Source organism: Crinia signifera, chromosome 1, assembly GCF_055691185.1.
Source record: "Crinia signifera chromosome 1, ASM5569118v1, whole genome shotgun sequence".
NCBI classification, from domain to species: domain Eukaryota; kingdom Metazoa; phylum Chordata; class Amphibia; order Anura; family Myobatrachidae; genus Crinia; species Crinia signifera.
The window spans coordinates 451948754-451975950 of NC_139217.1; the positions used below are offsets into that span (position 1 = coordinate 451948754).

The 27197-nt window shown below is 48.7% G+C and overlaps 1 protein-coding gene across 2 annotated transcripts in view; it reads right to left on the reverse strand.

Moving 5' to 3' along the window:
- Positions 1-27197, reverse strand: part of SPEF2 (sperm flagellar and cilia associated 2) — a 123123-nt gene that overhangs the window by 65856 nt on the left and 30070 nt on the right. For both annotated transcript variants that reach the window (XM_083154924.1, XM_083154918.1), the window contains exons 6-10: positions 24420-24499; positions 21271-21460; positions 14946-15134; positions 13696-13883; positions 9136-9304 (exon numbers count right to left, since the gene is read on the reverse strand). In XM_083154924.1, coding sequence (XP_083011050.1) covers positions 9136-9304; positions 13696-13883; positions 14946-15134; positions 21271-21460; positions 24420-24499 — 816 coding nt within the window. The remainder of the gene's footprint in view (positions 1-9135; positions 9305-13695; positions 13884-14945; positions 15135-21270; positions 21461-24419; positions 24500-27197) is intronic.

Genomic DNA, 27197 nt, shown 5'->3' on the forward strand with positions numbered 1-27197 from the left:
AATTACATCCGATTATTATATAATAACAATGTAACTGCCATCAATCATAATAAAATGAAGGGAGTTGGAAATAGAGCTGGGCAGCCCAATGACCAATTAGACAATTTGTTCTAAAGTGCACTTGTACAGTTAATGAGACACACATGACTATTGGCCAATTATCCAAATGTAGCCCACAGCTTAAACCAGCCATAACGCTTTGCCCTCTGTTCTGTTTATCTGTTCACTTTATATTTTCTCTTTACTCCACTAGGTGACACTGGAGAGTTACAGTGGGGAATAGAAGGCGACCACAGGGAGCTTGGGCACTTTAGAATAAATTAACAGTGACTAACTCCTCCCCTTCTACTTCCTCTCCTAGCCAGTCTTAGCATGTGCCCTGCGGGAGCTGGGTGCGTTCAATGCTCACTCCTGGGCTTTTTTATTTTTTAATATAATTAATGATCTGCAATCAGCAAGAGGACAGGCAGGTAGCCCCCTGTCCCTACCTGCCTGCGACGAGGGCGCTGTCGGCGGGTCCGGTCGCAGCTGCATGCAGCTTGCCTCCGGTACCTGGCTGCAGGATCCACAGATCCTTAGGTCCCGTCGCCGCTGCTCGCAGCGCGCCTCGAGGACCAGTCAGCACGCCGCACCTGACAGCCAAGGCAGGGGTAAGTATAGCACTGATCCCCCGTTAGCGGGGGATTCAGTGTAAAAGACGCGGCAGCTCACTTTTAAATACAGCGCCATTAGTGAGGAGCGGAGTAGAGCGCGGCATGCTGGGTACTTCCGCTTCCTCCTTCTTCATAGGTGCGGCAGCCATTGAAGCAGCAGCGTGATCCGCGGCTCCCTCGAGGTGTCTGTGAAGTGCCGGTGACCCTGGTTCAGTGAGTCACAGCGGGACATAGGAGGTCAGGGCGGCTTGTTATATTTATATACAGTGCGCGTTTCTGGCTTGTGGCAGACTCTGCTTTTGTCTATACCTCCTCTCCTGTCCGGTATTTGCACCTTTCTCTCTTCTCTGTGAAAGATTGATGAGTGTATGATGGCCGGTGGGGCTACTAAAAAGATTGCTTGCAAGAAGTGCAGCACTAAGTTCACCCCACACGCGGAGGGCGCCATTTTATGTCCCTCATGTGCTGCAGCTCCAGCCCCCCCCTCCTTCAACGGCGGGGCAGGATATGCCTGTATGGGCTTCCCAGTTGTCCACAGTGATTTCTCAGCTAGCTTCTGAGTTATCTTCGGCCAGACAAGATAGGGATGCAGCCAGGGATCAGCAGGCAGAATTAACCTCTGCCGTTGAGGGTCTGTCTAGAGCAGGGGTGGGGAACCTCCGGCCCGCGGGCCGGATACGGCCCCCGCACCCAGTATGTCCGGCCCGTCCGCCTGCCTATATTACAGCCGCCCGCCTATATTAAAGAAGTATCATCCGCCCGGCCGCCTATATTTCATACCAGCCGCCGGGGATGGCTGCTGCTGCTGCCGCCGGGGAGATGTGCATAAGACGCGCCAGCCAATCACTGCCGGCGCATCCCCTCCACAGCCACTGTGATTGGCGGGCGCGTCTTCTACACATCTCCCCGGCGGCAGCAGCAGCAGCCATCCCCGGCGCCTGGTATGTAATACAGGAGGGAGGGCGGATGATAATACATCAGTAATATAGGGGCGGGAGGGCGGGCGGCTGATAATACATCAGTTATATAGGCGGGCGGGCAGCTGATTAATCAGTAATATAGCCGGGCGGGTGGCGGGGAAGATGTGCGCCCGCCAATGCTGCTTCTCTCACCCTCCCTTCCCCAGTGACTGACACATCCAGGGGTTGTCATTTACCCCTGGATTCACCCCCAAACAGGTTAATGTGATTATGTCTGATTCTCATAATCAGACATAATCACATTAACCGTTTTGGGGGTGACACCCCCCCTTCCTCCACACTGTCACTTTTTATGGTGTCTCTGCCCACATGTATATGCCACTGCCGTGTGTATAATGCCCACATGTATATGCCGCTGCCCTTTGTATAATGCCCACATGTATATGCCACTGCCCGTGTGTATAATGCCCACATGTATATGCCGCTGCCCTGTGTATAATGCCCACATGTATATGCCGCTGCCAGTGTGTATAAGCCCAAATGTATATGCCGCTGCCAGTGTGTATAATGCCCACATGTATATGTCGCTGCCCGTGTGTATAATGCCCACATGTATATGTCGCTGTCAGTGTGTATAATGCCCACATGTATATGCCGCTGCCAGTGTGTATAAGCCCACATGTATATGCCACTGTCAGTGTGTATAATGCCCACATGTATATGCCGCTGCACTGTGTATAATGCCCACATGTATATGCCGCTGCCCTGTGTATAATGCCCACACGTATATGCCGCTGCCCTGTGTATAATGCCCACATGTATATGCCGCTGCCCTTGTGTTTTATGCCCACATGTATATGCCGGTGCCCTGTGTATAATGCCCACATGTATATGCCGCTGCCCTTGTGTATTATGCCCACATGTATATGCCACTGCCCGTGTGTATAATGCCCACATGTATATGCCGCTGCCCTGTGTATAATGCCCACATGTATATGCCGCTGCCAGTGTGTATAAGCCCAAATGTATATGCCGCTGCCAGTGTGTATAATGCCCACATGTATATGTCGCTGCCCGTGTGTATAATGCCCACATGTATATGTCGCTGTCAGTGTGTATAATGCCCACATGTATATGCCGCTGCCAGTGTGTATAAGCCCACATGTATATGCCACTGTCAGTGTGTATAATGCCCACATGTATATGCCGCTGCACTGTGTATAATGCCCACATGTATATGCCGCTGCCCTGTGTATAATGCCCACACGTATATGCCGCTGCCCTGTGTATAATGCCCACATGTATATGCCGCTGCCCTTGTGTTTTATGCCCACATGTATATGCCGGTGCCCTGTGTATAATGCCCACATGTATATGCCGCTGCCCTTGTGTATTATGCCCACATGTATATGCCGGTGCCCTGTGTATAATGCCCACATGTATATGCCGCTGCCAGTGTGTATAATGCCCACATGTATATGCCGCTGCCCTTGTGTATTATGCCCACATGTATATGCCGCTGCCCTGTGTATAATGCCCACATGTATATGCCGCTGCCAGTGTGTATAATGCCCACATGTATATGCCGGTGCACTTGTGTATTATGCCCACATGTATATGCCGGTGCCCTTGTGTATTATGCCCACATGTATATGCCGCTGCCAGTGTGTATAATGCCCACATGTATATGCCGCTGCCCTTGTGTATTATGCCCACATGTATATGCCGCTGCCCGTGTGTATTATGCCCACATGTATATGCCGGTGACCTGTGTATAATGTCCACATGTATATGCCGCTGCCAGTGTGTATAATGCCCACATGTATATGCCGCTGCCCTGTGTATAATGCCCACATGTATATGCCGCTGCCAGTGTGTATAAGCCCACATGTATATGCCGCTGCCCTGTGTATAATGCCCACATGTATATGCCGCTGCCAGTGTGTATAAGCCCACATGTATATGCCGCTGCCCTGTGTATAATGCCCACGCGTATATGCCGATAATTGATCATTTTTATATGGCCCTCGAAGGGTTTTCAAATTTTCCAAATGGCCCTCGGTAGAAAAAATGTTCCCCACCCCTGGTCTAGAGCATTACATGCAGACCCCTCTACACCCCCTCCCCCTAGACTGGCTTCTGCTAATAGGATTTTTCCTCAGGTCCCTCTGTTAGATGATACAGATGATGACATGCCAGCTCTAGAGGAGGGTGAATTTCATGAGCATGAGGCTGAGCCTGAGGCTCCTCTGATACAGGACACTGATGTCCCCTCTCAGGGTCTAGAGGACTTAATACAAGCAGTCCGGTTAACCCTAAATGTCACGGTAGAAGAGAGGCCTGCTGCGCGCCCGTCAGTGTTTGCTAAAAAGCAGAAACAGTCTGCATATTTCCCAGCCTTAGAGGAGCTGGATGACCACTTGCAAAAAGCTTGGTTACACCCGGACAAAAAGTTTCAGGTGTCCCAGAGGTTTTTCACTGCCTATCCCTTTCCTAAGGATGCTAGGAAGTCATATGAAACGCCACCTGCTGTTGATTCTTCAGTATCACGCTTGTCCAAAAAGATGTGTCTGATAGGCGGTTAGAGAGTGCCCTGAAGAATATTTATTCGGCCGCTGGTCTTTTACAAAGGCCAGCACAAGTGGGCTGCTGGGTCAATAGGGCCATGGAGGTATGGGCATCCCAGGTGGCCTCCTCTCTAGACCCAGGGGCAAGTGATATGTTGCTCTTAGTGGAACACATACGTGAGGCTGCAGGTTACTTAGTAAAAGCCTCTTCAGATGTTTGTATGCTTGCGGCTCGTATCTCTGCCCTCTCAGTTTCAGCTCGCCGTACTCTTTGGTTGAGACAGTGGAATGCAGACGCTGACTCCAAGAAGGCGGTGGAAGCATTACCCTTTGCTGGTGAGGCGCTCTTTGGTCCAGAGCTGGACAAGATGATCTCACAGGCTACGGGGGGTTAGTCTCAGTTCCTGCCTACAGCAGCCCCTCCCCCACGTAGGTCCTTTCCAACTTCTGGAGGGCAGTCCTTTCGGTCATTTCGGCCCACCCCCAGATTCAGGGGTAGGTCTAGGGGAACGGCTACCAGTTCCAGAGGCTTCCGAGGAAGAGGCAGAGGTGCAGCCAGCGCTCCAATCTTGGATGCAAAGGTTACCTCAAAGCCCTCGGCATGACTCTCCCAGTCCCTGTCCGGAACACAGGGTGGGGGGCCGGCTGCTGTTTTACCATCAGACTTGGGCCAGGTCATGCCAAGACGCATGGGTAAGGGACCTGGTGGCAGTAGGCTACAAGATAGATTTCTTGTTGCCTCCTCCTCTACGTTTCTTTCCCACAGGTTTGCCAGCTTCTCAAGAAAAAGGCAGGGCCTTGCAGGCCGCCATTCAGAAGCTCAGGGACCTGGGGGTGGTTATCCCAGTCCCGGAACCGGAAAAGGCAAAGGGATTCTATTCCAGCCTTTTTCTGGTTCCCAAGCCGGACGGCTCTGTAAGGCCCATCTTGAACCTAAAGCAGCTCAATCCGTTTCTGCGGTTCACTCGCTTCAAGATGGAGTCACTGCAGTCAGTCATTGCAGGCCTGGAACCGGGGGAGTTTCTCGTATCCATCGACATAAAAGATGCATACCTGCATATCCCCATCTGGCCCCCTCACCAGGCATACCTGCGTTTTGCTGTCCAGAACTGTCACCTGCAGTTCCGAGCCCTTCCATTCGGCCTCTCCTCTGCGCCTCGGGTATTTACCAAAGTGATGGCTGTCATGATGGAGATACTCAGGGCTCAGGGAGTTACCATTGTCCCTTACTTGGACGACCTCCTGTTGAAGGCTCCGTCCAAGGAAATCCTTCTGCACAACATCCACCTGACACGTCAGACTCTGGAGTCCCATGGCTGGATGCTCAACATCCAGAAGTCACAACTGACCCCATCGCAGAGGATTCTGTTCCTAGGGATGACCTTGGACACGGTCCAGAGAAGAGTTTTCCTTCCCATGGACAAGATATTGTCCTTGCAGGAAGCGGTTCGCCTGGTGCTGCAGCATCGGACGGTCTCAGTCCTCCTCTGCACAAGGCTGCTGGGAAGGATGGTGGCCACGTTCGAGGCGGTGCAGTACAGGCGGTTTCGTTCTCGCCCCTTTCATCTGTGTCTGCTCCGCCAGTGGACAGGTTTGCACCTTTTTCTACATCAGCGAATCTCTCTTTCCCATCAGGCTCGAGCATCACTGGCGTGGTGGCTCGACTCCAGCAACCTGCAGGAGGGGCGAAGGTTCGCCATACACAACTGGACGCTCCTCACCACGGACGCCAGCCTCAGGGGCTGGGGAGCGGTCACGCTGGGCCTCCACTTCCAGGGACTGTGGACCCCGGAGGAAGCACAGATGTCCATCAATGTGCTGGAACTCCGAGCGGTAAACTATGCCCTCCTCCAAGCGGAAGTCGTTCTCCGGAACAAGGACATCAGAGTGCAGTCAGACAACGCCACGGCTGTGGCTTACATAAACAAGCAAGGAGGCACTCGCAGCCGTGCAGCGATGAGAGAGGTGAGTAGGAACAGAGGAACAGTAAGTACAAAATCCTCTTTTCTGAAAGCGCATTGTGGGCCGATAGCCTAGAATCAGTCGGGTTCAGGGTTAGACACTGCTATACACTGTTTGCATAGACTGGCAGTAGGCGGATAGAACTATATTTATATATGTGCTTTTTGTACCGGTTATTGTATACACGACCTGTTTACGCTACTACTGGTGTCTGCATCTGTGGTTTCATCACCTGAGGGTAGCGGTAAGGTGTGGTGGGGTGGTTGGTGAAGGATGCAGAAACACACTACAGTATATATGTATATGTGTGTGTGTGTGTATATATATATATATATATATATATATATATATATATATATATACGCATTTGTGTGTGCTATACATGCACTTTGCATTTAATGTAAAAGGTGGTGGGATAATATTACAGCATTGTAATTTTGCAATGCTAGGAATTCTATATTCTATATGCCAGTTACAGCGCACACATTCCACACACTGGGGGTTATTCTGGTTGATTTGCAAGACCGGGCCACCCGCCGAATGCTGGGCAACTGCCCCCCCTTGCACCGTGGGTTTGCCCGCACTGCCTGCGAATGGATGCTTAACATAAGCATCCATTCGCTGGTTAGAGGGAACCACCCACATCATTTGATGGTCGCATATGTCCTCCGGTGATGTCAGCTGCTCGCCCCCGCGTCACCGGGCGATTTGCATGGGAACGCCCATGAAACGCTGTGCATTCCCATGGGGGAATCGTGCGCCCCATGCCTTCTTCCTGCAATCTTGGATGCATGCGTCCGGTGAACACCCCTTGCATCTGCGCAGAAATGCACCTGAATAAGGTCCACTGTTTGGCAGGACGGAGGGCGGCGCTGACCTGTTCGCTAGGCTGCAATTATACACAGCCTGGCAAACAGGTTGGAATCCGACCTTAAGTCCTGAACTGGTGCAAGATATTGGGTCAATCTTATTGTGCCCGAATGATGCAATGTGCCATTGCCGCAGCATTTTTTTTTTTAACGCTGGCAACGGCACCCAGACCTGCACCCATCGTGGGCTGAAATCAACCAGACTTCACACAAAAATGTTCAGTCTTGCGGGGCAGCGAGCACCTTTGGAGTGCCTCACCACACATCCAAGAAGGCCCCAAAATAACACACACTTTGGGGAGTATTCAATGTGTTTTTTCTCCATGTGCAGCGAATCCTGTTTAGGATTTGCTGCACATTCGCAGGGTTCCGGAGGGCTGCAGCATTCGCTGCCAGCCCTCCCTGTCACCCTATTCAACGCCGCAGGGGCTCGCTGCCCCAGATGGCAAATTTTAACCCATGCGGCATTCGCCGAGGGACGGCGGCAGGCAGGGAGATGGAAGCCTCCCTGCCTGAGACAGACACTGTGGGGCAGAAGCAGGGCTCCCGGGGACACAGGCAGCAGAAGCTGCCCCCCACGAGAGCTGGCAGGGGACTGTGGTAGGGAGCCGCTGCAGTGCTCCCGCTTGTGCATATGTAATGAGTGGGAGCAGTGTGAAGTGAATATATGAATATTTAATGAGCGGCTCCCGGCCCCCTGCTGGCTGTTATGTGTAAAAAAAGAATACTGATTTTTTTACACCAAATAATAAAAAAAAACACCCTTTATTTTAAAAGATCACAGTTCAGTTCACCATAAAAAGATGCCGATTGGTACACGGTGACACACTGCGAAAATCACTTAGAAAGCAATTACATTGAAAAACCCATTAAAAAACCAAAGTGAATTACGGCGACTATCAGACGCCAAATTATCAGTCATTCACTGTTCGCTGTCGGTGAATATTGCATGTTGAATAGGGCGAATCAGTTTTTCTGTAAAAAGATTCACCTTAGAGCATGAAAATAGCACACATTCGCCGTAGAACATGGCGAATCAGCCTCATTGAATACTGCCCTTTGATTTAATTTCAATAATGCCTCACTATAGCTAGAAAAGAAAGTCATCTTTGCATTTTGTGTGTGTGCAGGATTCATCTGAGTACTCTGATTTCCTTCCACACTACTGGTAGGTTAATTGGCTCACAACAAAATCGACTCTAGAGTGAATGTCTGTGTGCGTGTACATGTGGTAGGGAATTTAGACTGTAAACTCCACTGGGGCAGGGACTGATGTGAATGGGCAAATATACTCTGTAAAGCGCTGCGGAATATGTGTGCGCTATATAAATAACTGGTAATAAATAATAATAACAGGACACAACTTGAAGCTAGAAGTGGGTTTGACATAGTTGATTCCTGAGGGGTTAACTGGAATTGCAGCCCGTATTATTTCACAATTACCTAGTGAATTTAAACAAAACCCAATCTGTTACTAATTATGTAAATGCAATGATGAAAAATAATCAAATATGCAGTATGTTGAGATTTAATGCAAGAATTGGCATCAATCACAGTGGCAGGCTACAAAAAAGAAGCATGATAATTGTCAAATTCCTTGGTTTGTTTCTACAAGCTGCTAATATTTACATTTCTGATCTTTCCATAGTGAGCGGAGAGGCTTGGAAACACCTCTCCGAGCTCTGACTCCTGTGTATACTGCAAGATCTTCTTCCACCTTCTCTCTTTTTTGTCAACAGGTGACATTCTGAGAGTAGAGGCCAAATGTAATAGCCCACAATTTGAGTCAGCATGATTAAGGACAAACTGTCAGCAATAAGGGTAAATTTACTAAGGTGAGTGAGCGATTTTAGAAATTTGAGATGTTGCCCATATCAATGAATCAGATTCCAGATATTATCCTCTAGAAGGTCCTGGGTAAATGTTAAGTAGAATCTGATTGGTTGCTAGGGGCAACATCCCATTTTTACTAAAACACCCATCTTAGTAAATTTACTAATATATTTAGAAAATGATATAAAACTTTGTAAAAGGACATCTAAGAGACATACTGTACCAGAAGCATTAATAAAAGGTGCTGCTTTAATACTGTGCAAGAAAACATACAGTATAGAAATCATAGGAAAGATCGCAATGCAAATGACTTCTATTGCACATTTTGTACCTTGTATTCTTCATATTCTTTCTCATCTAACAGACTCTCTTTCTCCAGTTCCACTAGCTGTTCTGCAGTTGGCTCAGATGGTAGAGGGTCTATTAAAGCTTCTTCATACAGAGGCAATCCAGTAAAAAAGATCTCTTTCCATTCTCGCATTAACGTATTAGGTATTAGCCTAAAGTAATAGAAGGCTAATTAGAAAATCGGAATTATCATTGTTAATGCTTATTAAACTCAAAGTTAATGAAGATCATGCCAAATTTTGCTAAGTTTGCAATACATATACAGCAGCATGTGGCCCGAGAATATACAACAAAACTCGACATAACAAATCAATGTGCACACAAACAATGAAAATATCCACAATTGGGAAAAATGGGGAAAGAAAAAGTAGAAAAAATGGATATTAATACAACTTAAAAAAATAGTAAATTTACTGTGTTTTAACATGTATAATCACACACAGCTTAAGAAGAAAGCAAATATAACCACAGTGAAAAGAATTGGTGCTACCCCAAAACATAACTAGCAAAATATGATGAGATATCTATTGCAGGTCACTGCTCTACATTTCAGTGTCCATGTCGACTGTGTAGAAAGTTGTGACAATTATTTTTTTTAAAACCCCATGTCAACCTTTTGACTGTCGACCTTCCCCATGTCGACCTAAATGCCCTGTCGACCTAACCCATGTCGACCTACAGTCATGTCGACCTTCCTGCATGTCGACCATAATGCATGTCGACCTAATGGTGTTGACCTAATGCTTGTCAACCATCCTGCTGTAGACCTAGTGACCGTATCCCCCCAAGCAACTGTCATCCTCTACCTCTATAGACAAGCAACTGTCATTCTCTACCTCTATACCCCCAACAACTGTCATCATCTCTCTCTATACCCCCAGCAACTGTCATCATCTCCCTATATACCCCCCAGCAACTGTCATCCTCTCCCTCTATATCCCCAGCCACTGTCATTTACTTCCTCTATACCACTGGCTACTGTCATCCTCTCCCTATATACCCCCCGGCAACTGTCATCATCTCCCTCTATAACCCCCCCCCCCCCGGCAACTGTCATCCTCTCCCTATATACCCCCCAGCAACTGTCATCATCTCCCTCTATACCCCCCCCCCCGGCAAATGTCATCCTCTCCCTCTATACCCCAAACAACTGTCATCCTCTCCCTCTATCCCTCAGAAACTGTCATCCTCTCCCTCTATACCCCAGCAACTGTCATCCTCTCCCTCTATACCCCAGCATGTCATCCTTTCCCTCTATACCCTCAGCAACTGTCATCCTCTCCCTCTATACCCCCTAGCAATAGTCATCCTCTCCCTCTATACACCCAGCAACTGTCATCCTCTACCTCTATACCCCCCATCAACTGTCATGCTCTCCCTCTATACCCCCCAGCAACTGTCATCCTCTCCCTCTATACCCCCCAGCAACTGTCATGCTCTCCCTCTATACCCCCCAGCAACTGTCATCCTTTCCCTGTATACCCCCAGCAACAGTCATCCTCTCCCTCTATACCCCCCCAGCAACTGTCATCCTCTCCCTCTATACCCCCAGCAACTGTCAAGCTCTCCCTCTATACCCCCAGCAACTGTCATCCTTTCCCTCTATACCCCCAGCAACTGTCATCCTCTCCCTCTATATCCCCAGCCACTGTCATTTACTTCCTCTATACCACTGGCAACTGCCATCCTCTCCCTATATACCCCCCGGCAACTGTCATCATCTCCCTCTATACCCCCCCCCGGCAACTGTCATCCTCTCCCTATATACCCCCCAGCAACTGTCATCATCTCCCTCTATACCCACCCCCCCCCCCCGGCAAATGTCATCCTCTCCCTTTATACCCCCAACAACTGTCATCCTCCCCCTCTATCCCTCAGAAACTGTCATCCTCTCCCTCTATACCCCAGCAACTGTCATCCTCTCCCTCTATACCCCAGCATGTCATCCTTTCCCTCTATACCCTCAGCAACTGTCATCCTCTCCCTCTATACCCCCTAGCAATAGTCATCCTCTCCCTCTATACACCCCAGCAACTGTCATCCTCTCCCTCTATACCCCCCAGCAACTGTCATGCTCTCCCTCTATACCCCCCAGCAACTGTCATCCTTTCCCTGTATACCCCCAGCAACAGTCATCCTCTCCCTCTATACCCCCCCAGCAACTGTCATCCTCTCCCTCTATACCCCCAGCAACTGTCAAGCTCTCCCTCTATACCCCCAGCAACTGTCATCCTTTCCCTCTATACCCCCAGCAACTGTCATCCTCTCCCTCTATACCCCCAGTAACTGTCATGCTCTCCCTCTATACCCCAGCAACTGTCATCCTCTCCCTCTATACCCCAGCATGTCATCCTTTCCCTCTATACCCCCAGCAACTGTCATCCTCTACCTCTATACCCCCCATAAACTGTCATGCTCTCCCTCTATACCCCCCAGCAACTGTCATCCTCTCCCTCTATACCCCCCAGCAACTGTCATGCTCTCCCTTTATACCCCCCAGCAACTGTCATCCTTTCCCTGTATACCCCCAGCAACAGTCATCCTCTCCCTCTATACCCCCCCAGCAACTGTCATCCTCTCCCTCTATACCCCCCCAGCAACTGTCATCCTCTCCCTCTATACCCCCAGCAACTGTCAAGCTCTCCCTCTATACCCCCAGCAACTGTCATCCTTTCCCTCTATACCCCCAGCAACTGTCATCCTCTCCCTCTATACCCCCAGTAACTGTCATGCTCTCCCTCTATACCCCCAGCAACTGTCATCCTATCCCTCTATACCACCCAGCAACTGTCATGCCCTTACTCTATACCCCCAACAACTGTCATGCTCTTCCTCTATACCCCCAGCAACTGTCATCCTCTCCCTCTATACCTAAAGCAACTGTCATCCTCTCCCTCTATACCTAAAGCAACTGTCATCCTCTCCCTCTATACCCCCAGCAACTGTCATCCTCTCCCTTTATACCCCCAGCAACTGTCATGCTCTCCCTCTATACCCCCAGCAACTGTCATCCTCTCCCTCTATACCCCCCAGCAACTGTCATGCTCTTCCTCTATACTCCCCAGCAACTGTCATCCTCTCCCTCTATACCCCCCCAGCAACTGTCATCCTCTCCCTCTATACCCCCAGCAACTGTCATGCTCTCCCTCTATACCCCCAGCAACTGTCATCCTTTCCCTCTATACCCCCAGCAACTGTCATCCTCTCCCTCTATACCCCCAGTAACTGTCGTGCTTTCCCTCTATACCCCCAGCAACTGTCATCCTATCCCTCTATACCACCCAGCAACTGTCATGCCCTTACTCTATACCCCCAAAAACTGTCATGCTCTTCCTCTATACCCCCAGCAACTCTCATCCTCTCCCTCTATACCCCCCCCACAACTGTCATCCTCTCCCTCTATACCTAAAGCAACTGTCATCCTCTCCCTCTATACCCCCAGCAATATTCATCCTCTCCCTCTATACCCCCAGCAACTGTCATGCTCTCCCTCTATACCTAAAGCAACTGTCATCCTCTCCGTCTATACCCCCCAGCAACTATCATCCTCTCTCTTTATACCCCCAGCAACTGTCATCCTCTCCCTCTATACCCCCAGCAACTGTCATCCTCTCCCTCTATACCCTAGCAACTGTTATCCTCTCTCTTTATACCCCCAGCAACTGTCATCCTCTCTCTCTATACCCCCAGCAACTGTCATCCTCTCCCTCTATTCCCCCAGTAACTGTCATCCTCTCCCTCTATATCCCCAGCAACTGTCATCATCTCCCTCTATACCCCCGGCAACTGTCATCCTCTCCCTCTATATCCCCAGCAACTGTTATCCTCTCCCTCTATACCCACAGCAAACTGTCATCCTCTCTCTCTATACCCCCATCAACTGTCATCATCTCCCTCTATACCCACAGTAACTGTCATCCTCTCTCTTTCTACCCCCACCAACTGTCATCATCTCCCCCTAAACCCCCACCAAGTTGCTGCCTCGCCGCTGATTGGCTAAGAGAGAGAACACTCAGCCAATCAGCGGCAGGCCTATCTTTTGAAAAAAAAAAATTCAAATTCTGCGGCCCAATAAACCATTCCTGCTACTTTGCAAGAGCAGCGAGCTTCAGGGTCAACCTCCATTTAGTTTGTCCTGTAAGGTGCGATATAGAGATTGTAATTGTTGTCCGGGTTATTCCCACAATCCTAAAATATACTGATAGGTTGGATTGGCTCCCAACAAAAATAAACCCTAGAATGTCTGTGTGTGTGTGTACATGTGGTAGGGAATATAGATTGTAAGCTCCAGTGGAGTAGGGACTGGTGTGAATGTTCAAACATTCTCTGTATAGCGCTGCGGAATCTGTGTTCCCTGCATAAGTAACTGATAATAAGGTGGGTAGAGAATTTAGGTAAGAGCTCACACGGAGGCCCTTGGTGCACTTGGCAGATACTATCCAGAGCTCTGAACAAGACAGAAAAAAATCCAAACATTTAAATGGAAGAGAAGAAACATGATACCATTTACATTGGGCAGTGGTACAAGAGTGCTGGGTGTTACCTATCAGTTAGTTCTCTGTATTCCCCAATTTTTGTAACCATATCGACAATCTGGCTCATTATGCCTTGGCAGACGTAGTAGCGTTTCTTGTATCGTGCCTCTGCCCTTTCTGCTGATATCTGGTCATACAGCTCCTGGGCTTTCCGGATCTGCTCCTCATGGTCCAGTCTGGCTTGTTTCTGTAGGGCCTGGAACACAACCAAACTATTTACTCTCGCACAGTCAGCCAGCGATCTTTCATATGGGAGCAGCAGGTCAAGTAAAGGAAGTGGAAGTTCGGGAAATGTAAGCGAATTCAGGGTGGGCAATATGAAGTTCTCCAGCTGCAGTTCAAATGAAGTTCCCAGCATGCACTTCCACAGTTATAGCATGCCCTGATAGCAGAGCATGCTGGAATGTGTAATTTCACAGCAGCTGGTGGTCCCTTATTGCCCACCTCTGGATGACAGGAAGAACGAACGGCCATATAGGAGGTCATGTGACAGGAAGGAGAACAAAAATAAAGGGTGTCATATTATAGAAAGGAGAGCAGACACATAGGAGGTCATGTAGATAAGAACCATTTGGCCCATCTAGTCTGCCCCTTTTTTATCTTTCAGGTAATCTCAACCATATTTGATCCTTATTTCTTTGTAAGGATATCAATATGCCTATCCCAAGCATGTTTAAATTGTTCTACTGTCTTAGCCTCTACCACCTCTGATGGGAGGCTATTCCACTTATCCACTACCCTTTCTGTGAAGTAATTATTTCTAACATATCCCCTGAACCTACCTCACTCCAGTTTCAGTGCATGTCCTCGTGTTTTATTACTTATTTTCCTTTGAAGAAAATTTCTCTCCTGTACTATGTTAAAACCTTTGATATATTTGAAGATTTCTATCATGTCCCCCCTTTCCCTTCTCTGCTCCAGTAGAAAGATGGAGAACGTATGAGGTCATATGACAGAAAGGAGAACGGACACGTATAGTAGGAGCAGTACTATTTTCGGAAAAAATAGGTCCAGGAACTCCTGGTCTGGGGGTGAGTCGATGAATATATATATATATATATATATATATATATATAAGCACAGGGATAGGGTAACGTATCACAGGCGGCGGTATGAATAACCGCAGTCAAATTCACATGAGTACGGTGTTAAAACACCCCAAAAGTTGGAGCCGGTTACACTCAGCTTCTGAGCCCCACCCCTATGCGTTTCGTCATACACTTCTTCAGAGGTGTCAAAAAGTAATATTTTATCGTACCGCTTCTCTGTCCAGAGCCTCCTGGAACTCCCGCTCCCGCCTCTCCTCGTACTGCTTCTCACGGAACAGTCTGTTCTGCTGCAGTACCTCCTTCTCATGGCGGGCGTGCATTAGCTGTACGGCGATCCTGCGCTCCTGCTGGGACTGTCTCATCAGGCGGGTGATAAGCTGTTCTTCCTGAAATGCCTCCTGAAAAGATTTCATCGCAATGTTATTGCTCGTATAGTATGGCGTCATTTACAAAGCTGCAAAACATGCCCTCTGCTACCACTAATGCCCAGTTATGGCTACATGCGCCTAGCTTTAGGGCCGATTCAGACCGGCTCATTCGTCTTCAATGGTGGGGGACTGCGCAAGCACATAGGCGCTTATGTGCAAACCCCAACAGCAAATGCCTTCGCCGGGGAGTTCGCACATCGATTGGCAGCCAGGGGGTGTTCCACGGTGGACACCCGGTGTTTTAAGGGTGTGCCCACAAAAGCAGTCAATAGAAATGCTGGGCCTTGTAGAGAGAGATAAAGTGGAGATAAAGCACCAGCCAATCAGCTCGTATCTGTCATGTTTCAGGCTGTTTTTAAAAAATGACAGCTAGGGGCTAGTTGGTTTTGTACAAATCTCCATCCACTTTATCTCTCTCCAGGGCTAAGTACACCCCAAAATTGCAACCAACCAGCCCCTAACTGTCATTTGTTAAACATAACATAACCAAAAGGACAATTTATTATTAGAAAAAATTGCCTGTTAGGCTGGGTACACATCAGACCAACCAGCAATCTTGCCGACGGTCAGGACGAAATCCCTCGCAAGATTGCCGGTACACACTACCCAACGGACTGAAGGAGCGAACATCAACCCGTTACGTCTTTCATTTACACACACAGTGCCCTGTGGTTGGCCGTGCAGCACGTTTGGAACCCGCGGGAGCGTGCAATCAGGCATACACGCCAGGTGATATGCATGATTCGTCAATCCGGAGTGCCTGGCCTTAGTGATCAGTCGTTGTCTAATCTCAGTTATGCCGCAGAAGGATGATTTTGAGCCCTTTCAGAGTTTGATGTAGAACACAGGACAGGTCTTTACAAAATCAAGAGGATATATATAAAGTCTGTTCTGATTTATGATGTGAGGTGTGAAGTTTTATGAAAACCAAGTGGTTAGTTATAAACCACACTTGGTATGGGTGTTTGCAAGCAAGCTTCCGTAATAGTCCGATAGTAAATACAGCAGTGTGATCTGAAAACAATAATAAAACTGCTGCATAGTAAATCTGACCCCAGCCTAGAGGATTCCTAGTATTGTAGATCACAAATATATTATTGTGGCTAAACGGACGACCATGTATACACGACTAACTAGACGCCTTTGACCTCTAGTGGTCGACCATGCTATAGTTGACCTGAGCACAGTTGACCCGTTAATCCATAACTCATTGTACCATAATTGCCGACTTATTTTGGTACTTGTTTCCTAGCACGGCCACAACGATCATAATCGCGGTCATCGGGGGTAAAATCGGGGCCATCGCGGGCATCGCATGCGCAAAAAAATCGGGTGCGATGGGCCAGACGCGATGCCCGCGATTTCCCCATAGAGAACAATGTTAAATGCCTCAATTTACCCGCGATGACCACGATTTCCCATAGGAAACAATGTGAAATGGCTCAATTTACCCAAATTATCATAGGAACAATGGTAAATGGGCCAAAAACACCCCTGAACATTGAAATGTCCCCCCAAAAGTAGTTTACGCCACCACGTGATCAACGTGAACCCGAAGCGTGGCGAGCGTAGCGAGCCCGCGAGGGGCGGCGGTACGCGTCCTCCGACCTTTTCATACCCCTACTATCCACTAGGGCGTGGAGTGAGAATAGAATAGTGTGGCGAGCGCAGCGAGCCACCGAGCCCGAAGCGTGGCGAGGGGACGCGGATACCTGTGAAGGCCGTGAAGGGACGCGTTTACCTGTGAAGGTACTCCACGCCCTAGTGGATAGTGGGGGTATGAAAAGGTCGGAGGACGCGTACCGCCGCCCCTCGCGGACTCGCTGCGCTCGCCACGCTTCGGGTTCACGTTCATCGCGGGGTGGCGTGAACTACTTTTGGGGGGACATTTCACTGGTCAGGGGGTTTTTTGGGGCTTTCTGGCCCATTTACCATTCTTCCCTATGATGATTTGGGTAAATTGACCCATTTAACATTGTTTCCTATGGGAAATCGCGGCCATCGCGGGTGGACCATTTAAGCATTTTTAGGCGCACACGACGCGACCGACCCGATTTTTCACTGTTTTCAATGCATTTCAATGGAAAAATCGGGGGCATCGCGTCGGTCGCGTCGCAGGCCACTAAAATTACCCCCGATGGCCAAGATTTCTGGCCGTGCTAGGAAACAAGTACCCTTATTTTTTTCTGTTCTCCGGGAGAAGCCCGGAGAGAAGACCCGACAGCTGCATGTCAGGGGGACTGGACAGGCAGATGTAATCAAGCCACGTCCCCATGATAGTCAAACAATGTAATTTGCGGGTCCGCGAATTGGGGAGGGGCTAAAATTACTCGAAATTATGCAATTCTCGCGAAAACCGGTAATTTTGTGCTGCAGGGAAGGGGGGTGCGGGGGCTGCCTGGCCAATGCGGGAGGATTGCCTACCTTCCTGTGGGGCCGGGAGGGGGACCCGATTTTTTGGAGCCTCCCGGCAATGCTGGGAGGGTAGGCAAGCAAGCCTGCATTGTACTGGGCTGTGGCGAGAGACTGTTGCCGCTGATCGCAAGCAGTTTTTCTCTCCTTGCCCGGTGTGCACTAGTTGCATGCGTGGAAAACCTGTAGCTCTCCAGCTGTTGTGAAACTACAAGTCCCAGCATTCCTTGCTGGTGCTTTACTATTATGGAATGCTAAAACGGTCACAAGGCATGCTGGGATGCATGGTTTCACAACAGCTGGGGAGCCGCAGGTTGTACAGGCGTGCACTATGGTGGAATGGTATGGTGGAAAATGAACCAAAATAAATGGTAGTCACTCTAGCTTTTTCTTGATTTATGTTGAAAAATATATTGAAGTGTGTAACTTCAAAGAAGCAATCCCATTAAATATTATTTAATGGGATTGCTTCTTTAAAGTTACACACTGCTTTACTTATTAATTGCTGACACCTAGTGGCCAGAAAACTTATTACAACAGGTATATGTATTTAGTCATTGTAGTGGCCATCTTCTTAATAGTTACTTCTATATTTGCCCACAGAACAGCCTTAATTCATTGAAACAGCAGAACTTCAACAGAATAAGGTGACAAAGAGAGCACAGAGATACAGGAACATGTCGGCTTTGATGACTTCCATATTTGCAAACTGTACTGTTTAGAGAATTTTCATGCCACAGATACTCATTTCCATTAAGATAAAGGGGTGAAGAGCACCTTGCATTACCTAGTTTACAGCCACCGACTGTTATAGTACAAATGCAATATTATTCTTTTTTCCTTTTTTCCCACATCTATGTTTCATGCTACACATTTGTACTTATTATTATTATTATTATTATTATTATTATTATTATTATTATTTTCATTTGTTAAAATAGCTGAGGACTTTTTTTTTTAAACTAAGGACTACGATGATTGAAGGAACATTTCAATCAGCAATGGTCTATGACCAATAGTGAATACATTTACCATCAATGAACCAGATGGTTTCCCACCATCAATAGTACAAAGCAGGTCATACTTCCCAACTGTCCCGCTAAATGCCGGAACGTCCCGGTTTTTGGGGACGTTCCGGCGTCCCTCCCGCGGCCGGCAGTGTCCTGCTGCGGGGGGGGGGGGGCAGTTGGGAGTCCCCCCGATCTGACAGAATAGACGCTATTCGCGACTGGAAATGGGCGTTGCCTAATTAGCATAAGCCACACCCTCATTTGCATACATCACACCCCCTTTTCGGGCGCCGCCCGAGTTTCCCTATTCTAACATTGGTAGAGTTGGGAGGTATGCAAAGCTACCAATTAATTTTTTTGTTTTTTATTCAAGTGTCAGGAGTTTAGTTCTGCCCCTGACACCCTTTGACGCTCCACCCCCAGGCCGAATCGACCCGAAGCTCATTTAATACTAATGCAGGTGTGACGTCACTTGGCAAAACCATTGATGGCTCCCTTACAGATGGTTTTACACCAGCTAGCTTATCCTTCAGTGGTACCAGCGATGGATAATCCATCGCTGGCCATCACTAGCAGAGAGCAGGGATGTCCGACTCTCTATTTGCCTGCCCCTCTGTCCGAAGGGCCTGTCTGCAAGAAATATGGGAGCATGCTTCAAGGCCAGGCCCACCTGAGCGGGTTCAGTATGATTTGCCGGCAGCCGGAATCCTGGGAGTCACAATCCCAACAGCGGGATCCCGGCTGCCGGAATGCCCCTTGTGAGCTTGCTGTGGGCACGGTGGCTTTCCACAAGGTTCTATTACCCCTCTATGGAGGATCATGGAGCAGGGTTGCCTACCCTCCTGGAATGGCCGGGAGGGTCCCAGAAATCGGGTCCCCTCCCGGCCCCCCGGAAAGAGGGGCAACCCTCCCGCAAAGCCGCCCAGCTCCTGCGATCCCCCCTGCCGGCACCTGCGACCCCCCCTCGGCGCGGGGATCTGCGGGTCAAATTACGCACCTGAGCTGGCTGCCCTCTCCCGGAAAGCATTATATAAATGGCATTATATTACCTACATCGCTCCTGACTTGTGGCACACGCCAGTGAGAAGTGGCCATGCCCCCTGTAAGCGTGGATGGTGCATGTTGGTTTACCCCCAACTCCATAAAGCATGGGACTAAATAGCAGAGACCTATTACTACATTTGCTTCTTATACCCCATTCACACCAGATTTTTTTTCCTGGGTTGGCCCCGGGAACAACACAGGTGTAGTGCTGGTGTGAATGGGTTCCGGGCCAAAATACTGGGAGCCATGCCCCGACATTTCAACCCTGGTAGCTACCAGGGTTGCTCCCGGGACCTTCCCTGGGTATGGTTTGGTGTGAAAGGGTAACCGTGGAAGAGTGACCCAGGTACCGTTTTCCTCCTCCCTGCCCCTCGACAGCGCGACGTCATTCCACCACCACCCGGGAATGGACCCGTGTGCTGAAAATGGTTCTTATTCGCAACACAATGCACACTTGTATATCTGTCTGTGACTGTGCGGCAGATTTAGTAAGTGGGGAAGTGATAAAGTGGAAGGTGATAACACAGCAACCAATCAGCTCCTACCGGTCAAGTTACAGGCTGGGTTTGAAACGTGTCAGGTATGAGCTGATTGGCTCTTGGGTTATCACCGGCACTTTATCACTTCACCAAGCTTAATAAGTATGCCCCTGAGTCTCTGACTCTGTGCAGGAAGTGATGCAATGTAGCAGCCGCAGCTTTCTTTTCCAATACTGTTTTGTTCTGCTCCGTATCCAGACTCAGGGCCTGATTCAGACCCGATCCCTGGGCTGGGAATTTGCAGCCTGAGCATTAATGGAACGCCCGCACACGTGGATGGTGTATGCTGTTCCCAAGGTTTTTGACAGATGGTGGCCGTTTCTGAGAGTGCCCTGGGAAATGCAGGTGGCGCCTGGCGGTTGGGAGGGAGGGCTGATGACGTCAGCAGCGGCCTCTTTCTTCCTATGTCCATCACAGCGCTGTGTAAGTCTAAACTTAAACTTGGGGGGCTTCGAAGAGGGGGAAAACCATTCGGCAGGCAGTGTTCACCTGATCGCTGGGCTCCGAAGATTCATAGCCCAGTGATCAGTTCTGAATAAGGCCCTCAGTCGCAGACTATATACAAATGGCATATATCACATTACTCAACATAGACTGTGGGTGCATCCTAGTCAGATACCACCTTTTTACTGGAACGTCCTGTTTTTTTTTGGGACGTTCCCATGTCCCGCGGTGGGGTAGGGGTGGGGGGTGTTTGTTGGGAGTGCCCCCTGCATACAGCATCTATTCCTAAAGCCAGAGGGGCTGGGTGCATGTCTGGCAGCTCACAGAGCCATTTGCCAGGGGCAAAAATGGGAGCATGGCCTAGCAAGTATAAGCCACACCTCTTTCAGCTATGCCACTCCCTCAACATTTTGGGGCGTGCAAAATGTCATTCTTCCTGTAGGTCCAATGTTGGGAGGTAGGTAGTCACATTGACTAAGGCGCATTAGCAGAGTATCACGGGACCTGGCAGCTCGCTCTCACCAGGCATCTCGCATTGCATGACAATGAGGCTAGATGTGTGAGGCTTTATCTGTTATTACCTCCTATGTAATGTATAATACAGACGGCTTTATGTCACATAGAGAGCTGTATAACCGAAATGCAGCATGCCGTTACCTCCTGTGACTCATGAGCGATTAGTTGATCCATCAGGATTCTGCGCCGTCTCTTTTCCCGTTGTTCACGCGCCACCGTATCCTCCTCTAACCTCTTCTGGATTTTTCTTACATAATCATCAGTAGAATCCAGTTTTAGGAGAGGAGAATTCATGCTACCTGTTGACCTTATTCTGTGTAATGTTGGGCTCCTGAAAAACAGTGACACTGTGAAGCAGTGATGGCAAAACTACGTTACATTGAGACACACTAACTAAAAGGGGACATGAAGACCTAAAGCAAATCATATACTGTGTTCATTTAGAAGCATTAGATCAGGGGTGGCCAAACCTGTAGTCAAGATCAACCAACAGTTCATGTATCTCAGGTAACCTATGGATCTATAGTAGAATGAATGCAGCAGGTTTAACATTGTGACAGTTAGTAATGACTACAGCTGTGCACCTGCTAGGTGATCTGGGTCATGTGACAGTTAGTAATGGCTACAGCTGTGCACCAGCGAGGTGATATGGGACATGTGACAGTTAGTAATGACTACAGCTGTGCACCAGCTAGGTGATATGGGACATGTGACAGTTAGTAATGACTAAAGCTGTGCACCAGCTAGGTGATATGGGACACGTGACAGTTAGTAATGACTACAGCTGTGCACCAGCTAGGTGATATTGGACATGTGACAGTTAGTAATGACTACAGCTGTGCACCAGCTAGGTGATTTGGGACATGTAACAGTTAGTAATGACTTCACCTGTGCACTAGCCAGGTGATTTGGGACATGTGACAGTTAGTAATGACTATACCTGTGCACCAGCTAGGTGATCTTGGTCATGTGACAGTTAGTAATGACTACAGCTGTGCACTAGCCAGGTGATTTGGGACATGTAACAGTTAGTTATGACTACACCTGTGCACCAGCTAGGTGATCTTGGTCATGTGACAGTTAGTAATGACCAGTGGCGGGCCCCCCCCTCCACTGCCACTGCCGTCCCCAGCCGCCGCCTCCGGAAGTCCACGCTGGTGCGCACCCCTGTTAACTTCATACATACCGCGCATGCGCTGGCCCAAGCCTCCGGGGGCTGCCCTTGCAGCAGCCCCCAGAGGCTTGATCAAGTTCCGGCGCATGCGCAGTATGGTCCACGGTACTGCGCATGCGCAAAACCTTTTTTGGGGGCTGCGCGCATTTGTGCAGAGAGAGGCCTCCCTGAGGGAGGGAACACCTCCCGATGGGACTGCCTTGAGTGACTGGCAGGTCAGACTTCCAATAGGAAGTCACTGCCGGGCACAGTGAAGCCAGAGCAGTCTCACAGACTGCATCTGGCTTCACTTTAGGCAGAGACAGTGGCGGATTTTACCTGGGGGGGGGGGGTTGCAGCCCTGCAGCCCATAGGTAAAAACCACCACTGGTAATGACTACAGCTGTGCACCAGCTAGGGGATTTGGGTCATGTGACAGTCAGTAATGAATACAGCTGTGCACCAGCTAGAGGATATGGGGAATGTGACAGTTAGTAAGGACTACAGCTGTGCACCAGATGTTCAGATACTTTAAAGTGTAGTATTGCAGAATGAATTAATGCTGGATTGCTCATCAGTTGATCATTTATTGAAATAACAATTTTATTTAAATAGCGGAGCTGCTGCCATCTGGAGAAGGTAAGATACTGCTGGGCCATCAGGGACAATATGGTATTATACCATATCCATTCCAATGACTAATCTTCCTGCCCATGAAGGATCCAGGTGATGTTTAGTCCAGATGTTAGTTGTAGTTTAATTAAATAAGATCCCAGGCTAAACTAGCTCACCATTATGACATGGCAGTAATGTCTGGCAATCTGTATTATGACTGATGCAGTGTAGTTCCTTGGTGTCACAAATAGCTCATTTGGAATCCCATATTTGGATCTACTGGTTCATCTTGGACATCTTAGAAACATTTGGCCAACCTTGAAGGTAACATTAGCAAACAGCACTAATCTCATCTTCAGTAAATCAATATATGCTATGAAACCCCACATGCTGAAGTCATCATAGACTGTTTCTAGAATATATCCTCTGTAGAATCGAGCATAGTCTCCACTGAAGGTCTTTGGAACTTTTCCCATTAATTGTGATCTAAAGGCTACAAATATGGCACACTTTAGCTTGTAGAGGACTCAGCGGGGGCCTAATGGCGTGAGCAGTCCGTCCCCTCACCAAAAAGTGGTCAACTGCATTTTACGGGAGAGCAGAAAGTAGGTAACTAGGGCCCAGTTGACACCAAGAAACACCTATTTCTCAGAACCAGAGAATGGTTTGTGGCTGTAGCCTCGGTCGAGGTGCCCAAGCTTGGTCTGGTTCATGCACAGCTTGAATATCAGCGCTAGGTGCATCTGCTGTGCATGGGACTTAGGGGCAGATTTATTAAGCTTGGTGAAGTGATAATGTGGCTGGTACTTTATCACCGGCCAATCAGCATCTAACTGTGAAGTTACAGGCTTGGTTTGAAAAATGTAGGGTAGATTTTAGTGTAGCGCTTCGCCCCTTTGTGCAAGGTGTAGTGTTGCAATAAAGGATAGACAGGTGGTGGTGTAGAAAAAAAGCTTTACTATAACAGTGCAATAAATACAGAGGGTTTTAAAATTTACAATGATCGGCACATTGATAGGTTCAAATGGGTATTTGATACATACATACATGGATAGAATACACAGTGGTGGGGAAGTGGGCGGAGGGGGGGGGGGGGGGGATAGAGTTGTGGCGAATGTTCTGGATTTTTTGGAGATCCCAGCCTTGCAAGGTCTGGGTGTGGGGTCCAGATTTGGGGATGTTTTAGGTTGCCGGTGGGCACAGGTGCGGCGTCCCGCTTGCCTGTGTTAAGGTTAAGGTGGTTTGATAAAATGACAGGTAGGATCTGATTGGCCGGTGATAAAGGCCAGACACTTTATCACTTCACCATGCTTAATAAATCTGACCATAGTGTGTATACGATACAGATAAAGAACTCTGGACAAGGTAGGAACCTCATATAGCAATACTCATCAGACAGCTGCTGCTGCCCATATACACAGGCTGCAGTGCTATTCACATATTACTATAGTGCTACAGTTACTCCATACTCACGTTAGTGCTCTCTGCATACACACAGTATATAACACATAGCAGAACATACCTCCCATTTGGGGTGACGTTGTTACTCAGCCCGTCCTTTCTCGATGATTTTTCAAATTTTGTTAATTCACTGTAAACCTCCTGGAAAAATCAAAATGTTTATAAATCAATGGTTACACTTTCCTTTATTATATAACTAATGACAATATGGGAATATGTTACAGGAACAGCTGAGAAATAAAAACTCAGGAAGTATAAAGCTAATATGCCGGTCCCTGATAATCCAGCACAATAGTATCATAGCTGAGATACTTCTCCCGCACTCCTGGGAGAGAAGATCAGTCTCCTTCCACACCCCCTCCCTGCTAGGCCTCGCCCTTTTCTTTAGAGGGAAGAAAAGTTGGGAGGTATGGACTGGTACAGTAGTTGAACTGCGGTTTGCTGTCATTCCTATGATACTTCTATGCTGCAATACTATGAAGTTGCGAAATTTGTCAGCTGATGCTGTATCCCTACCTTGGTACTGCTGAAACACTGCTGTGCTGCTGTGGCTAATAAAGTGAAAAATTGTTTATTGACGACTCTGCTAAGGCACAACTTGAAATTGACACAGTCAATAGTAGGTGAATGGGCACAACACAACTATAATTAAAAAAAAACCTTCATTTTGGGGGCAGGTGTTAGATTATTATTAAATGAGCGTGGATATTTATCTAATGTTTTGTCTGACATGAAGGCATTCAAATCCACACAAACTCACTATAGGGTTGATTCAGGATAGCTCATTGCGATACCAAATTTGGCCCCAGCCCTGATGGTCGGGTTTGAGTATGTGCATTTCTGCGCAAGTGCAAACCCTGGTAGCGAACTCATTAGGTGAGTTACTCTCTCGCGGGGCTGTTTGCTGCGGAGCGGGAGGGCCGGAGGCGTGCAGGGGGCGGAAGCAGGGGAACTCCCAGCGTTTTATGAACGTCCCCATAAAAATGCTGGGCGATCCCCTGTAGAAGCAGGCGTGGCGATGCCTGCTTGGGGTCGGCGGCTAATGTCACGAGGTGCTGAATGTAAACACTACATTCAGCGCTTGTCCACATTTCGGCTATGTACGGGTTTGTTTTTTTTGCCAAGTACCTGGATCCTACAGGGAACAAAGAGGACATGATCCAGGTGAAGGAGCTGGTAAGTATAATTTCCTTCAACAGGTACCCACATGGAATATCTACGGGGACCGATAGCTACGTGTCAGGGTAGGTAAGTACCAGTATGTATGGGGTGTATGCAGGGCCGGACTGGCCATCTGGCACTTCTGGCAAATGCCAGAAGGGCCGATGGCCTTGTGGGCCGATTTTAGCTGCACTGCAGTAGCCATAGCGCTGCTGAAGCCTCCTGGGCTTCACTGTGCGCTGCGCTGCATGGCGTCCCCCCCGCGCGCATCATTAGCATATTGACGGCATCATAGGCGTGCGCACGGGGGTGCACAGGCATCTACTGATGACGCGCCCCCGCCCCCTGCCCTACGCTGGCCGGATGCTGCCCGGATACTGCCCGGCGCCTCCTTCCGCCCCTCTGCGCGGCAGCTAATACATTGTTCCTCCTCTGCCCAGCCGCACGAGGAGCTCCTTCCCCCCGCCGTCCATCACCTCCATACAGTGGCAGGCTGGGCAGAGTGCCAAGTGCCCGCAGGTCATTGCTGTTATGCAGCACCGGGGCCGCAGCTGTACTGTGGGAAGGATCCTCTGCCTGCTTCCCGGCTGTCAATGTCAGTCACTCTACTGCAGTAGGGCTGCTGCTGGACACAGTGGACTGCTCTGTGAGGGAGCAGACCATAACAGACCATGGAGGGAGGAAGAGCTGTCAGTTTGTTGTGATCACTGTCTGTGTCTGGCTGGCCTGTTGGTGCAGAGACAGCAGCCTTTGCACAGTACACACTCAGTACTGCTCCCGCTGCCCTGGAAACAGAGGAAGGTGACAAGGACAAGAGTGCCTGATGCTGTGCTCTCAGAGTAAGCATTCTATTTCTCCATTTAAAGTTTCAGGTCCTAGTTTAAGTATACTTTATATGGGGTCCTTTTATTAGGATTTGAGGCATTACAGTGTGTGGTATAATGTGTAATGGGCATTAGGGCATGTGGTATACTATGGCTGTGTGACATGTAAAAGGCATTGCGGTGTAAAGTTTTGGCACGTACTGTCATTGTCCCTATTTTACAAAAATTTGTCAAGCGGTGGCATAATGTGTAATGGGCATTAAGGTGTGTGTCATAATATGTAATGGGCAATATAGTGTGCAGCAATGTGTAATGGCATAATAGTGTGTTCCATAATGTGTAATGGGCATAACGGTTTGTTCCATAATGTGTAATGCCTCCTTTTTGTGATGCCACGCCTCCTTTACATGAGGCCACACCCCCTTTTCACTGCGCGGCTTCGCCGCGCAAGGGTTCCGCCTACTAATGGTGGGCCTGTGTGCTCAAAATGCCAGGGCCGATTTTTGGTCCCAGTCCGGCCCTGGGTGTATGTAATAAAGTTATACATTTCTGGGGTGTATATTTAACTATTTGTATTGGAGCTAATGCCAGTCAGGGGGTAAATGCTTTAGCCGGGGGAACTAATATAAATAGTTTCCCAAGGCTGTGGCATTACCCTGCTGGCTGGTTGGGCCCGGTTCTGGTTCTCAAAATACGGGGGCCCCTACTAATTTTGTCCCTGTATTTTTGGAACCAGGACCGGCCCTTGAGCCTGTTGCTGGATTTAAAAGTTACGGGGAACCCCTATGTCATTCTTTAAGCCTGGGGCTGGTTATGGCCCACGCAGTTTTTAAAAATAATTTAATTCTTTTTAA